General features: G+C 37.9%; 2 protein-coding genes across 3 annotated transcripts; one reads left to right on the forward strand and one right to left on the reverse strand.

Moving 5' to 3' along the window:
- The first annotated feature begins 737 nt into the window (after nt 1-737).
- Nucleotides 738-5,487, forward strand: LOC107829379 (protein WEAK CHLOROPLAST MOVEMENT UNDER BLUE LIGHT 1-like). 2 transcript variants are annotated; one of them, XM_016656846.2, is made up of 3 exons: nt 738-892; nt 2,172-3,248; nt 3,456-5,487. In XM_016656846.2, exons 2-3 carry the CDS (start codon nt 2,208-2,210, stop codon nt 5,328-5,330), a joined length of 2,916 nt encoding a protein of 971 aa, XP_016512332.1. In that variant the 5' UTR covers nt 738-892; nt 2,172-2,207; the 3' UTR covers nt 5,331-5,487. The 2 variants fall into 2 exon arrangements, with proteins under 2 accessions (XP_016512332.1, XP_075088694.1); XM_075232593.1 differs by lacking the exon at nt 738-892 and adding an exon at nt 1,413-1,479.
- A 796-nt stretch (nt 5,488-6,283) lies between these two features.
- Nucleotides 6,284-10,763, reverse strand: LOC107798418 (protein CYPRO4-like). Its single transcript, XM_075232594.1, has 2 exons — nt 8,987-10,763; nt 6,284-6,895 (listed from the first exon to the last, which is right to left on the reverse strand). The coding sequence occupies exons 1-2, from the start codon at nt 10,628-10,630 to the stop codon at nt 6,605-6,607; spliced, it is 1,935 nt and encodes a 644-aa protein (XP_075088695.1). The 5' UTR covers nt 10,631-10,763; the 3' UTR covers nt 6,284-6,604.
- Between the last annotated feature and the right edge of the window lie 654 nt (nt 10,764-11,417).

Raw genomic sequence — 11,417 nt, forward strand, 5'->3', positions numbered from 1 at the left:
AGATTCCATTTTTTCCTCGTTCCTAAACCACAATTTCTATTTACATAAAATTATAGGAGTAATTAATTATTATTTGCTTATAGTAAGTTAATATAAATTTTAATACAGACACAAAAGAATGAAGTTGTAACTTGTAACCTACTAGTAGTTTTAATATTACCTTACACTAACTTCTTTTTCCTCTTTTCTAAAGCACACTTTTTTTTGGGTAATTAAATTATTTATTGGCTTATAATAAATTCATCTCAAGATCTTACACAGATGATATAAAATTGAACGTATGAATTAGTGGCTTTAGTTTCAGTTACACCAATTTCTTTTTCCTCCTTTGTAGGCCTCAAATTTCTATTTTCTTAAAAATAATTAACAAGCTTATTTATTAATCAATATATTTAATACAGAAGGTAGGGGCCGGACTAAGATTTGAAATTGTAACTTCACATTAAATCATTAGGTGTAAAGTTTCATACACCAAATCTCATCTCATCCCCTCTTCTTTCATTTCCTCTTCAATTATTACAACTCAATCTTACTTTAAAAGTTAAAAAGACAAAAAAAAAATAATAATAATAATAAAAGGAAGACAGAATTTTGAGAGGAAAAAGTTTTATTGAATTTGAGGGAACACGAAAACAAGAGGGGCAGGCTCCACCCACGTGTTACAGTGACCTCCTCTCCTCACTCAATCTATATTTTATTCCTTTTTTAAGGAACACTTCTCTCCGTTTTTCATTTCTTTTTGTTTTACAGTGAATTTTGGACCCTATATTTTTGTGTATCTTTTTGTTTATTCTCTTTTTTCGGAGAATACCAACAGAGACATACATTGTGGGAGAGGGGAAGAGAAATAGACATCATTTTGTAGTCTCTTCTCATTTCCTGTCGATTCTTGGTAATGTTCCTCTCTTTCTCTTCTTTATTTTCTCTTTTGGGGTGGTTTTTAATCAGCTAATATTCATGAGTTTTATATGCTAATCTGCCATTAAGACATGATTATGTTTCTTGATTAATTGTTGTATTTAGTTTTTAATCATGAGCATTTGTTTTGCTCCTATGATATATTTCGTAATAAAAGAGTGATCTTCGGATACCCCAGAAGAGGTTAGCTGTAAACGAAGCCTAATGTAGTTTGGTTTTTAAATTCCTATTTAATCAAGAATGTGTTTAGCTGGGATTTATTTATAAATTTGAGTGCCAGATTATTTTCTTATTTTCTGCTATAATATATTTGGTGATAAAGGAGCAATCTTTGTATACCCCAGAAATGATTAGATGTAAGTGAAGCTTAAGATGGAGATTCTGTTGTATGGTTCTTAAACTCCTATTTAATCAAGAATGTGTATAGCTGGGTTTTATAAACTTGAGTTCCAGATTGTATTCTTGTCGAATAATGGATTTGGGATTATTTATGTTCGTGGTCAGGTATTGATTAACGGCTCGACATTCCTGTTTGATGATTCCTTATTTTGATTTTTGAAGGTATGAAACTTGTAATTTTATCCTAATAAAAGGTGTATTTTCCGATAAAGATTAAATCAAAAATGAAGCTGTTTGGAAATGGGGTAATCCTCATTTATCAAAAATAAAATAAAATGGGGTAATCCTATTCTTAGCATAGATGGCTTTAATTTGCAAAATATAGCTGGTTCCAAGTTTGGTTATAGGAGGAAGGTTGAGGTAGTCGTAAAATAACAACAACAAACCCAATGAAATCCCATACGTGGGGTTTGTGCCGTAAAATAAGTGTATCTTTATGATTCCTCTAGATATTGGGAGTATGTTTTAGTCTTGTTAGTACTTTAGATCCTATGCTTTCTAGGAGTCTTTTAGCCTTTTCAGAGATTCATATTCCTGTCGAAAATATAGATAACTTCTTGTACTTTTTATTTTTATTTTATATAATATTGGCTTGAGATGAGTTTAAATGGAGAAACATGGTCGTCGTCTCAAAGAGGATTCATATGGTGAACACCAACTTATCTTGAACTAAGGTGCAGTTATTGTTGTTGTTTGTATCATATTCCTTAATTAAGAAAATGGTCACAGTTTCTACGGATGCGATAGAATAGGTGATCTAGTCTTGTGCGTGAAGATATATTTTGCATGTTACGTCTGTTAAATTAAGGTAGGTCTGCATCTCCTAACTTATTCTGTGATTATTTGATTTCTAGGTCCCCACTTGGTTCAGTTTAGTTCTTAAATTAAGAATGGAAGATGCTAAAGATAGGAAGGAAAGTGCTCCTCCAGAATCGTCTCATGAACCAAAGGTCTCCTCTCCGAATGAGGATCAATCACATAATGCAGCTCAAACAAATCAACATACAAGCGAAAAAGAAAGCTCCAAAATTCAGGAGGCAGCCGTGGATGATTCAGCGCATTTAAAAGAGGCCTCTCGCAGCTTATTACTGCAAGAAAGTCCGACTTCTCCAGAAGGAAATTTAATGTCGGCCGCGCCCATTAAATCTGATTTAATGTCGGCCACCCCCATTAAGTCTGATGGAGTGAGTGATATTTTGGAAACAGGAACTCCTCAAATGGCTTCTGATACACCTACGGTTGAGCTGGAAGCCTCACCTCAATTATTACAGGATCTGAAAGCAGACCCTTATGCAAATAGAAATACAACAGCTCTCGGAGAATCCAATGTGTCATCCACATTGGATGCAAAACCAAGTGAAATGTTGGAGCCAGCATTGGACATGGGTGCTAATGGTAAGGTTCATAACCAACCAAATGATTCATCTGATGGACCAAAAGCTGAGCAAGATTCTTCATCAATATTAGCCGTGAATTCAGAGACATCTCCCGTAAAAGAGGAAAACAAAAAGGAATCTTCTGAACGTGTTCAATCTAATAATTCAGAAATAGAAAAGGGATTTTCTGAACACGTACAATCTAATCATTCAGAAGTAGAACCAAATAATGATTCACCGTGTCGTCAGCCAGATAATTCTCCTAGCAGTACCCACATTGATGAGGGTGAGTCTCCTCCTTTATCAACTCAAGTGAGGAAACCTGAAAATAACAATCACATACTGTCACCAGATAACATCGGTCGCCCGCTAGCTAAGGCTTCCACTTTCACAGCGAGGACCTCAGTACCCATTGCTAGTCCTAAGCATCCTGAAAAATCCGACATAAACAAAGGCCATATCGACACAGCAGCACCTATTGAATCGGTGAAGCAAGCAGTTTCCAAGTTTGGAGGGATCGTTGACTGGAAGGCTCATCGTGTACAAACTGTGGAGGTAGATATATACTGTGTGATTTTTTTTATTTTTCTGATTGCCACTTTCCTGTCGGAGATTTCATAACCACTATAATTCTAATCACTTTATATTTGCATCTGCAAAGAACAGTAGTATCTTTCCCCCTGGCTAAATATCCCATTAATTTCACAATGTAATGTTTTTATCCCCTGACTATTAAAATTCTTTTCCCCCTGGCTAATGCAGAGACGGCAACTTGTTGAACAAGAACTAGCAAAAGTACAAGAGGAGATCCCATTTTATAAAAAACTGTCTCAGGCTGCTGAAGATGCAAAAGTGCTAGTTTTAAAGGAACTAGATAGCACTAAAAGACTTATAGAAGAATTGAAGCTGAATCTGGAGAGAGCACAAAAAGAAGAGCAACAAGCAAAACAGGATTCAGAACTTGCCAAGCTTCGGGTGGAGGAGATGGAGCAGGGGATCGGTAATGAGGTTAGTATTGCAGCCAAAGCACAGCTTGAAGTTGCTAGGGCTAGGCATGCAGCTGCAGTTTCTGAGCTAAAGACTGTAAATTCTGAGTTAGAAGATCTTCGAAAAGATTATGCTTTATTAGTGTCTGAGAAAGATGGTGCGGTGAAAAGAGCAGAGGAAGCAGTCTCTGCTTCGAAAGAAGTTGACAAGACATTGGAGAATTTAACTATTGAGCTCATCACTGCAAAGGAATCTTTAGAGGCTGCACATGCTGCACATCTGGAGGCTGAGGAACACAGAATTGGAGCGGCTGCGGCAAGCGAACAAGATGCTCTAATCTGGGAGAAAGAACTGAAGCAGGCTGAAGAGGAGCTTGACAAGCTAAACCAGCAAATTCTGTCTGCAAAGGATCTCCGAGGAAAACTAGATACTGCTTCAGCTTTGCTACAGGATCTCAAAGCTGAGTTGGCTGCTTACATGGAATCAAAGTTGAAGCAGGAGACTGATGAAGAAGGAAACCTGAACTGCAGCGAACTGTCGGTGCCAGAGAAAAGAACTCATGTGGAGATACAAGCAGCAGTGACCACAGCTAAGAGGGAACTAGAAGAAGTGAAACTCAACATCGAGAAAGCTACGACTGAAGTAAATTTCTTGAAGGTGGCAGCAACTTCATTGAAGGCAGAATTGGAAAAGGAAAAATCAGAACTAGCCATGATCCAACAGAGAGAAGGAATAGCATCAGTTGCTGTTGCATCTCTTGAAGCTGAGTTGAGCAAGACAAAGTCAGAGATTGCTCTTACACAGATGAAGGAAAAAGAAGCAAGAGAGAAGATGGTAGAGCTTCCCAAGCAACTTCAAGAGGCAGCCCAAGAAGCTGATCGTGCAAAATCACTTGCTCAAATGGCACGTTTAGATCTGAATAAGGCAAAGGAAGAAGCTGAGCAGGCAAAGGCTGGAGCAAGTACCGTAGAAAGTAGATTACTTGCAGTAAAGAAGGAGATAGAGGCTGCGAAAGCTGGAGAGAAGTTGGCACTAGCAGCTATCACTGCTCTGGAGGAGAGTGAATCAGCTCAAAGAAGTAGAACCAATGATGAGGAGCCAGCTGGAGTAACTCTTTCTGTGCAGGAGTATTTTGAGCTCAGCAAGCAGGCGCATGAGGCGGAGGCGCAAGCTAACATGAAGGTGACTGCTGCTATTAGCCAAATAGATATAGCCAAGGAGTCAGAGCTGAGAAGTCTAAACAGGCTGGAGGAGGTTAATCGCGAGATAACTGAAAGAAAGGAAGCTCTAGAAGTTGCATTGCAGAAGGCCGAGAAAGCCAAGGAAGGGAAGTTGGCTGTAGAGCAAGAGCTAAGGAAATGGAGAGCGGATCATGAGCAAAGACGGAAAGCTGGTGAATCCATTCCACCTACAACAGGGAGCCCAAGAATGAGCGTTGAGGAGAGTAAAGAATCAAAGACTTCTGAAAGTGCACCCGAGGCTGCTGCTTCTCATAACAGCACAAGTCCGAAAGCCCAAGCGCTAACAAGCAGCACCGAAGCTGATTCATCTCCAGATGTGAAGATTCCAAGGAAAAAGAAGAGGTCCTTCTTCCCAAGGATCTTCATGTTTCTAGGCAGAAGGAAAGCACAGGCCAATAAGTCTGCCTGATGCTTTTTGCATTTACTATATCTTGTCATTTTTAACAATTATTTCTCCAATTTTTTTGGGTGTTTGTGTCAGTTGATAAAGCGGAAGGGTAATCTTTCACGATATGTACATACTGAGTATTCTTTTACATGTACAATATTAAATTAATTCTCATTCACTCGATTGATAGCATTTTATAGGAGGAGAATAAGATTGTTATTGGTTTGGCTGTAACATCAACTTGGTGATTCTGTAATTAAATAGTGTAGTCCGTCAAATATCCAAGAAGCTGGCAGGATTTGATAAGTTAAGCTCATGTGCGGGCTTCTATTTCTTTTCTGACTGGTTTGTACAGAATAATGAAAGATTGGGTGAGTAATTTGTATCATTTGAAAGGCATTAAATTGTATACCATCATCAGAAGTTTTTTACTTTACAAACAGCCTATCATTGCCTGCTTGCATCCATCTCCTCTAGTTTATGCCATATAGTCTTAATTGTGTTAAATTTTCTTTAACGTCCTAAGGTTATGAGAATGAATCAATATTCAATACTTTGAAACTTACTGAAAAAAGAGGACCAGCTGATTGAACCGTTTTTAATCTCTGAAAAAATTGCCCCAAATGAAAGTCATGTTAACCTTCGCTAAACTTGAATCTTCTGCTTCTGCATAGCATTAACGAATGTCCTCTTTTATCAGGCCGATATCAGTGCTTTATACAGCCAGAGGAACAATTTGGAAGCTACTTTCCACTACAATATCCATACCTTATCCTATCATCTTCTCACAACAAACCCAACTGGTGGGCACCGGTCATGAGGCAATAAGCAAATGATCATAATTCAAATGATACACAGAAGTTGGCTACTTAGCAGTTAGCATTACAAATAAGATAGAAGGGGCTCAGTCTCTCTTCTTCTCAGCCACAGGTTCTTTGCAGTCAAATTGTAACAAAGTCCGGGAAAGTGCATAAGGAATACCTCACAAACTAATCATATAGCATCAAGAAAATAGCCTAATAGTTTCATATCTGAAGGGATGTGTCCAAAGGTAACAGCAATAATGCAAATCACCGGAAATCATCAAGAGAGATCCGCTCCTTTCAGTTATTACAACAATACACTGGGGATACCTAGAAATTGGAAGACAGCTTTTGCAGGTCTTCAAATTAAAGTAATACATTGTACTTGACGTCAGTTTTTAAATGGCTTGCAGATGTGGAATTAGTGCAAGGGACACTAATTCTGGTCCAGATATACCTATAAAGTTGCATACATGAACAAAATGACTATGTTCAAATTTGTAATCTCCTACTAGAGATGCTGAATGAGCTAACTTTCAGGGGTGTTGCCACCACCAGGGGTGCTTCAGGAGAGTCAGTTACAGCAAATTTGTCATGCATGAATCGACTTTCTACGATAGAGTCATCTCTTAAAACTATCTTGTAACAATAGCAGCTCTTCAACCCCACCTGATTCTGGTAACACCCATGAGAACTATCCTTCACCTGTTGAAAATTCCATATCACACTGAACTTCCCAACAGTTGCAACGAGGTGGCGCTCCTGCTTCCCATTCTCAGTGACCTAAAATATTTCACATTAAGAAGATGAGTATCGGACGAGTACAAAATTAACAAGACAATCCGCAATTTATATCAACAAATGCTAGAAAGATTTACTTGAAAAGGGATAATAGGGTAAGACAAAAGAAGCAATATATTTGGCAAAAACTTCATCCACAACGCATTTAAGACTCCAGATGAAAAGACAACTGGTCCCATACATATACTGAAGGAGCTCCAGCAACAGAGCATTAGACACCACATGCACTTACAGCATTGTAAGTGAGACCTCCTTCATGACCACAAACTTTCATACGATAGAAATACTCTATTTTAATTTTGGTTTTCTCGTTTCAGCAAGCATGTGAGTTATTTCTCCCCATATTCAGAAGATACACATGGTTAAAGTTTCCAATACATAAACAAGAGCTATGAGTCAATTGAGTAGTTGACATGCATGAGAAGAAGGGGCTAAATAGAATCGAGGATGAGGACTAGGCAAACCAAGTCAACTAATATCTTCAGCATAAGATACTGAATATTACTAGTTCATAAATTTCCTAGGCTGATTAGCTTTTGATTCGCTCAAGTAGCATGAACTTTGCAAAGCTTAACATGGTCATCCTCTTTTGGTGTAATCTGACTAGTCATCGATTTGAGGAAGAAAACAAAACCAAAAAGAAGGTCCAGGAGTAGAAAACTGGTGAACTTTATAGTTAACACTCCCACTCACTTTATGTGCCATAGTTTGACAGTTTAAGCATTAAGATTCAGAAATTATCCACGAATATCCTATTATTATGGTAGCAATAAAGTAAGTAAATAAAATGATATATGAAATTTGTATATAAAGTTGTGTAATATATAAAACAGTACATGTCAGCATAAGTTGATTTTTTTTAAATGGAGAAGTAATTACAGGTCAGCATAAATTGAATTGTACAATGAATTCCAATTTTTATACTTTCGCAATATAAACACTAGTAGAAGTACATCAACCATTTCAAACGGTAAAATGGGATGCATTCTGCATAAAATCGACTCAAGAGACTATGTCCTACTTTCCTTTTCCTAATGGGAGGGGTGCGCATTTTATCTTTTTGGATTTAGCTTTCCAGGAAAATGTGGAATTATCCTGTAAACAATGAGGAATGTCAAATCCAGGAAATATTTCTATTCCCTGCATAACTTATTGTTCTCCAAGCTGCAGTTTAGGCTTTCTCATTTTTATTCTATAGTTGGACTTGGATCTAGGATGTTAAATCAAGTATGATACTGCTCCCCAACCAAGTGATGTCAGTCTGAGATTTAAGAGCATAGCTCCTCATAGGATGAGGTAGTTTTGTTTTATCCTTCTCCTCTCCCTAACTTGAGTTTTTAACATCACTATATATGAGTTGATAGAGCAAAAGAACTTCATAGTCTAAATCTTAGTCGTTTTTAAATCCAGTCCAACATGACTTATGAACCATCTAAAGCAGACTCGATGCTTGAACAAAACTTATCAGCTAAAGTTCATCAAGAACAATTGGCAAAAAAAAGAATGAACAGTGCAAAATCTCATCACAACCAAACTCTCTCAATTATTTGATAGGAATTCCAAAAGCATGTCCATCTCAAAGCAAGCATTGCAAAAGAGCATGTATTTCGAGATAAAGGTGCACAAATGCAGAATCTCCTCTTCAATAAGAAAGCTAAACAAAAAGGAAAAAAACTTAAGCTTTACCAAACTAAGGAAAGTTATACCAAGTTAAATGTGGTGGATCTCAAATTGCAATTTATATTAGTGCAAGAGATAAAAATCATCAAAGATGTCCTGACTCTAGACTCTCTAGAGCTACAAACCATATTACATTTTATAGCTGTTGACACGTCCTACAACTTTGGTTGAATATAAAATACATCACATATGATATGGGAGTTGTATTACTATAAGACAGAGAAGGACTTGGACACTTAATATGGATGTCACAAACACCTTAAAGCATTAACTAAGCAAAATTTATTATGTATAAAGTATGAACGAAGAGAAATAAGCTTGACAGTCAAAGTATTTGTTGCATTTACAGCTACAAAATAAACACAAAAGGGTAGAAGAAGAGAGAACTCATACCCATGAAAATTGAGCATTGCGAAACTTGTTCGCTCCAGCCATATGTGAATCAAGAGGGTTTAGCTTCAACAATCTTGGAGCGGAAATCTTATTCCCCATGCGACCGGCAAAACCTGTCTTAGTACTTCCGTTCTTGTCAATAAACAAGGTGCATATCAACACCAAGTAAGTATCAGTTGTCCCCAATATCCACTTCCCATCATAGGTAACATCCACATGAGTTATAGGAGAACCAAGACCCGGAAAAGCGGTCTTAGCCATTCTCATTGAACTGCTCGAGTACAATCTAATCTTTCCATCGAGTGAACCAACAACTATTGATCCATCACCAGTGGTAGCAAAACACTGAAAGTTAGTTCCCCTCGAAAACTGATGCCCTTGAGTCCAATTCAAAACAGGAGTACTTTCATTGACAAGATTCTGAACCATCCCATGTCGATCACGCATATCCCACCTACACAACCTGTTATCATCTAACCCTAAGAAAGTCGACCCCGAGGGATCCATCTGAGCTCCTTTGCTATCATTAGTAATATCCCTCATTGAGATATCAGTTCCATCTTTCTCAAACTTCCACTCGCTAACAACCTTCCCCGTCTCGATATCAAACTGATGTAAGCCCTTAGAGTGAGGCTTCTTATCGGTCACTGGACTCATGAGAAGCATATTAGTCTCAGCTCTTAACAGTAAAGCTTTCCTAGGAGTCGAATGAGCTACAGTATTAGCCCTTTCCTTATCGAAATTCACATAAACGCCTTTTCCACTTAACCCATGACTGTAATTCCTCACAACCTGAATACCTGAATCACTAATAAGAAAACTATTATCCAATGCACCTAATGCTAAGCTCTGAATAGCTCCCCCATTAACCGCCGCCTCCTCAAACTCCTCCCGCAAGTCATGGTTAACCCTCAAAGGCGTCTTCTCGGGGCTCTTAAAACTATCCCCTGCATCCTCCCACATCGAATCATCTGCAGCTTCAGGTTTCGCCCATCCGATAAAGTCCTTACCATAAACCTTAACTCTATTCTCATCATTTGCTTCATACCCATAAGTATTCTCAAACAAACAGCTCTGATATTTATCAACAAATGCATTGTACTCTTCTTCAGCAAAGAATTTCACAGCCCAAACGCCATTTGCAACAAAATCCACTCTCCTTTGGTCCTTAAAAGCCTTTAATTGTAAATTCTCATCAACCTTAGCCTTAATTTTGGACCCAATTTGCAAAGCCCAAAAACTTTTCTCCTCAGTTTCTTCATTTTCATCATCAGACTCATCACCACTACCCGATTTGACGAACGAATAAGTCGCAACTTTATCGGAGACGACCCATTTCGAATTGGCGGTGTTGAATCCGACGTGTTGGTAAAGTTTAACGGCGTTTTTACCGGTGGGATTGTTGGCCTTAGCATGAGGAGTGTTGTATTTGAGCTTTAGGGCTTTGAGCTTAGCTTCAACGTCGTCTAAAGAGGATGGGGTTTTGGGGTTTTGTTTACTGTCAATGGAAGACGGCGTCGTTTTGGCGTCAGAGTAGTAGTTATCTTCATCGTCGTCTTCTCTTTGCCGAGACTCCGAACTGTATTCGGATTCGGATTCAGAGTCGGAAAGCTCCAGATCTTCACGGCTATGATTAGCACCCATTTTTTTTTTTTTTTGAGTAAAGGAAATTTAGGGAGCGTTTGATGGGGTTGATTCAGAGGAAAATGGGAAAGCTAAAATGAAAGGTGGAAGGGAGTAATGGAGATTGTGATTTGTGAAAAGTGGGGAGTATGAGGAGCGCGAGTTTGAAATTTTAAATTTTGACGGTTGGATTGGCTTTTTCAGATTAGGGTTTCAACTGTTACATTTTTATTTTATTTTAAAGTATTGTTTTTGAAGCAAATTGTTTTTTTTTGGTCATCTTTTCGAAGCAACTTGTGCAGTTGGATTATGGAATATACCACCTCAAAGAAAAAAAAAATTAGACCTAGAAAGCCAGAATACATACCTTAAACTTGACCATATTTTTCACTTAGACATTTTAACTCAGCTCATGATTTATTGACCACCTCAACTCTATTCAAAGTGTCCCAATTAAACCCAAGTTAAAAATTTTGTGCACAAATAAAAGTGTTTGCACCTCACGCATTCAATGTGGAAGATGCAACCAATTAGAAAGAGACATGTTGGAAAAAAAAATGACATGTCACTACATTCCTCTCCCTCGCCTTTCTATTCTTCTTCAACCTATCCCACTTCTCTCTATCTTCCCAGCTATTTCTCTCTCTAAGATAAGACACCTCAATGAATATTCTGTCTAATCCTCCAACTTTCGCTCTTTGTATCTAGAAAATCAAAGCTATGTGGAAGAAGAGCCATCAAATGTTGGCTGGGAAAATGAGATAGAAAAAAGATTTTGGCCTGAAAATACGTCGGCGTAATCTCTTTT

Source organism: Nicotiana tabacum, chromosome 16, assembly GCF_000715075.1.
Source record: "Nicotiana tabacum cultivar K326 chromosome 16, ASM71507v2, whole genome shotgun sequence".
NCBI lineage: Eukaryota > Viridiplantae > Streptophyta > Magnoliopsida > Solanales > Solanaceae > Nicotiana > Nicotiana tabacum.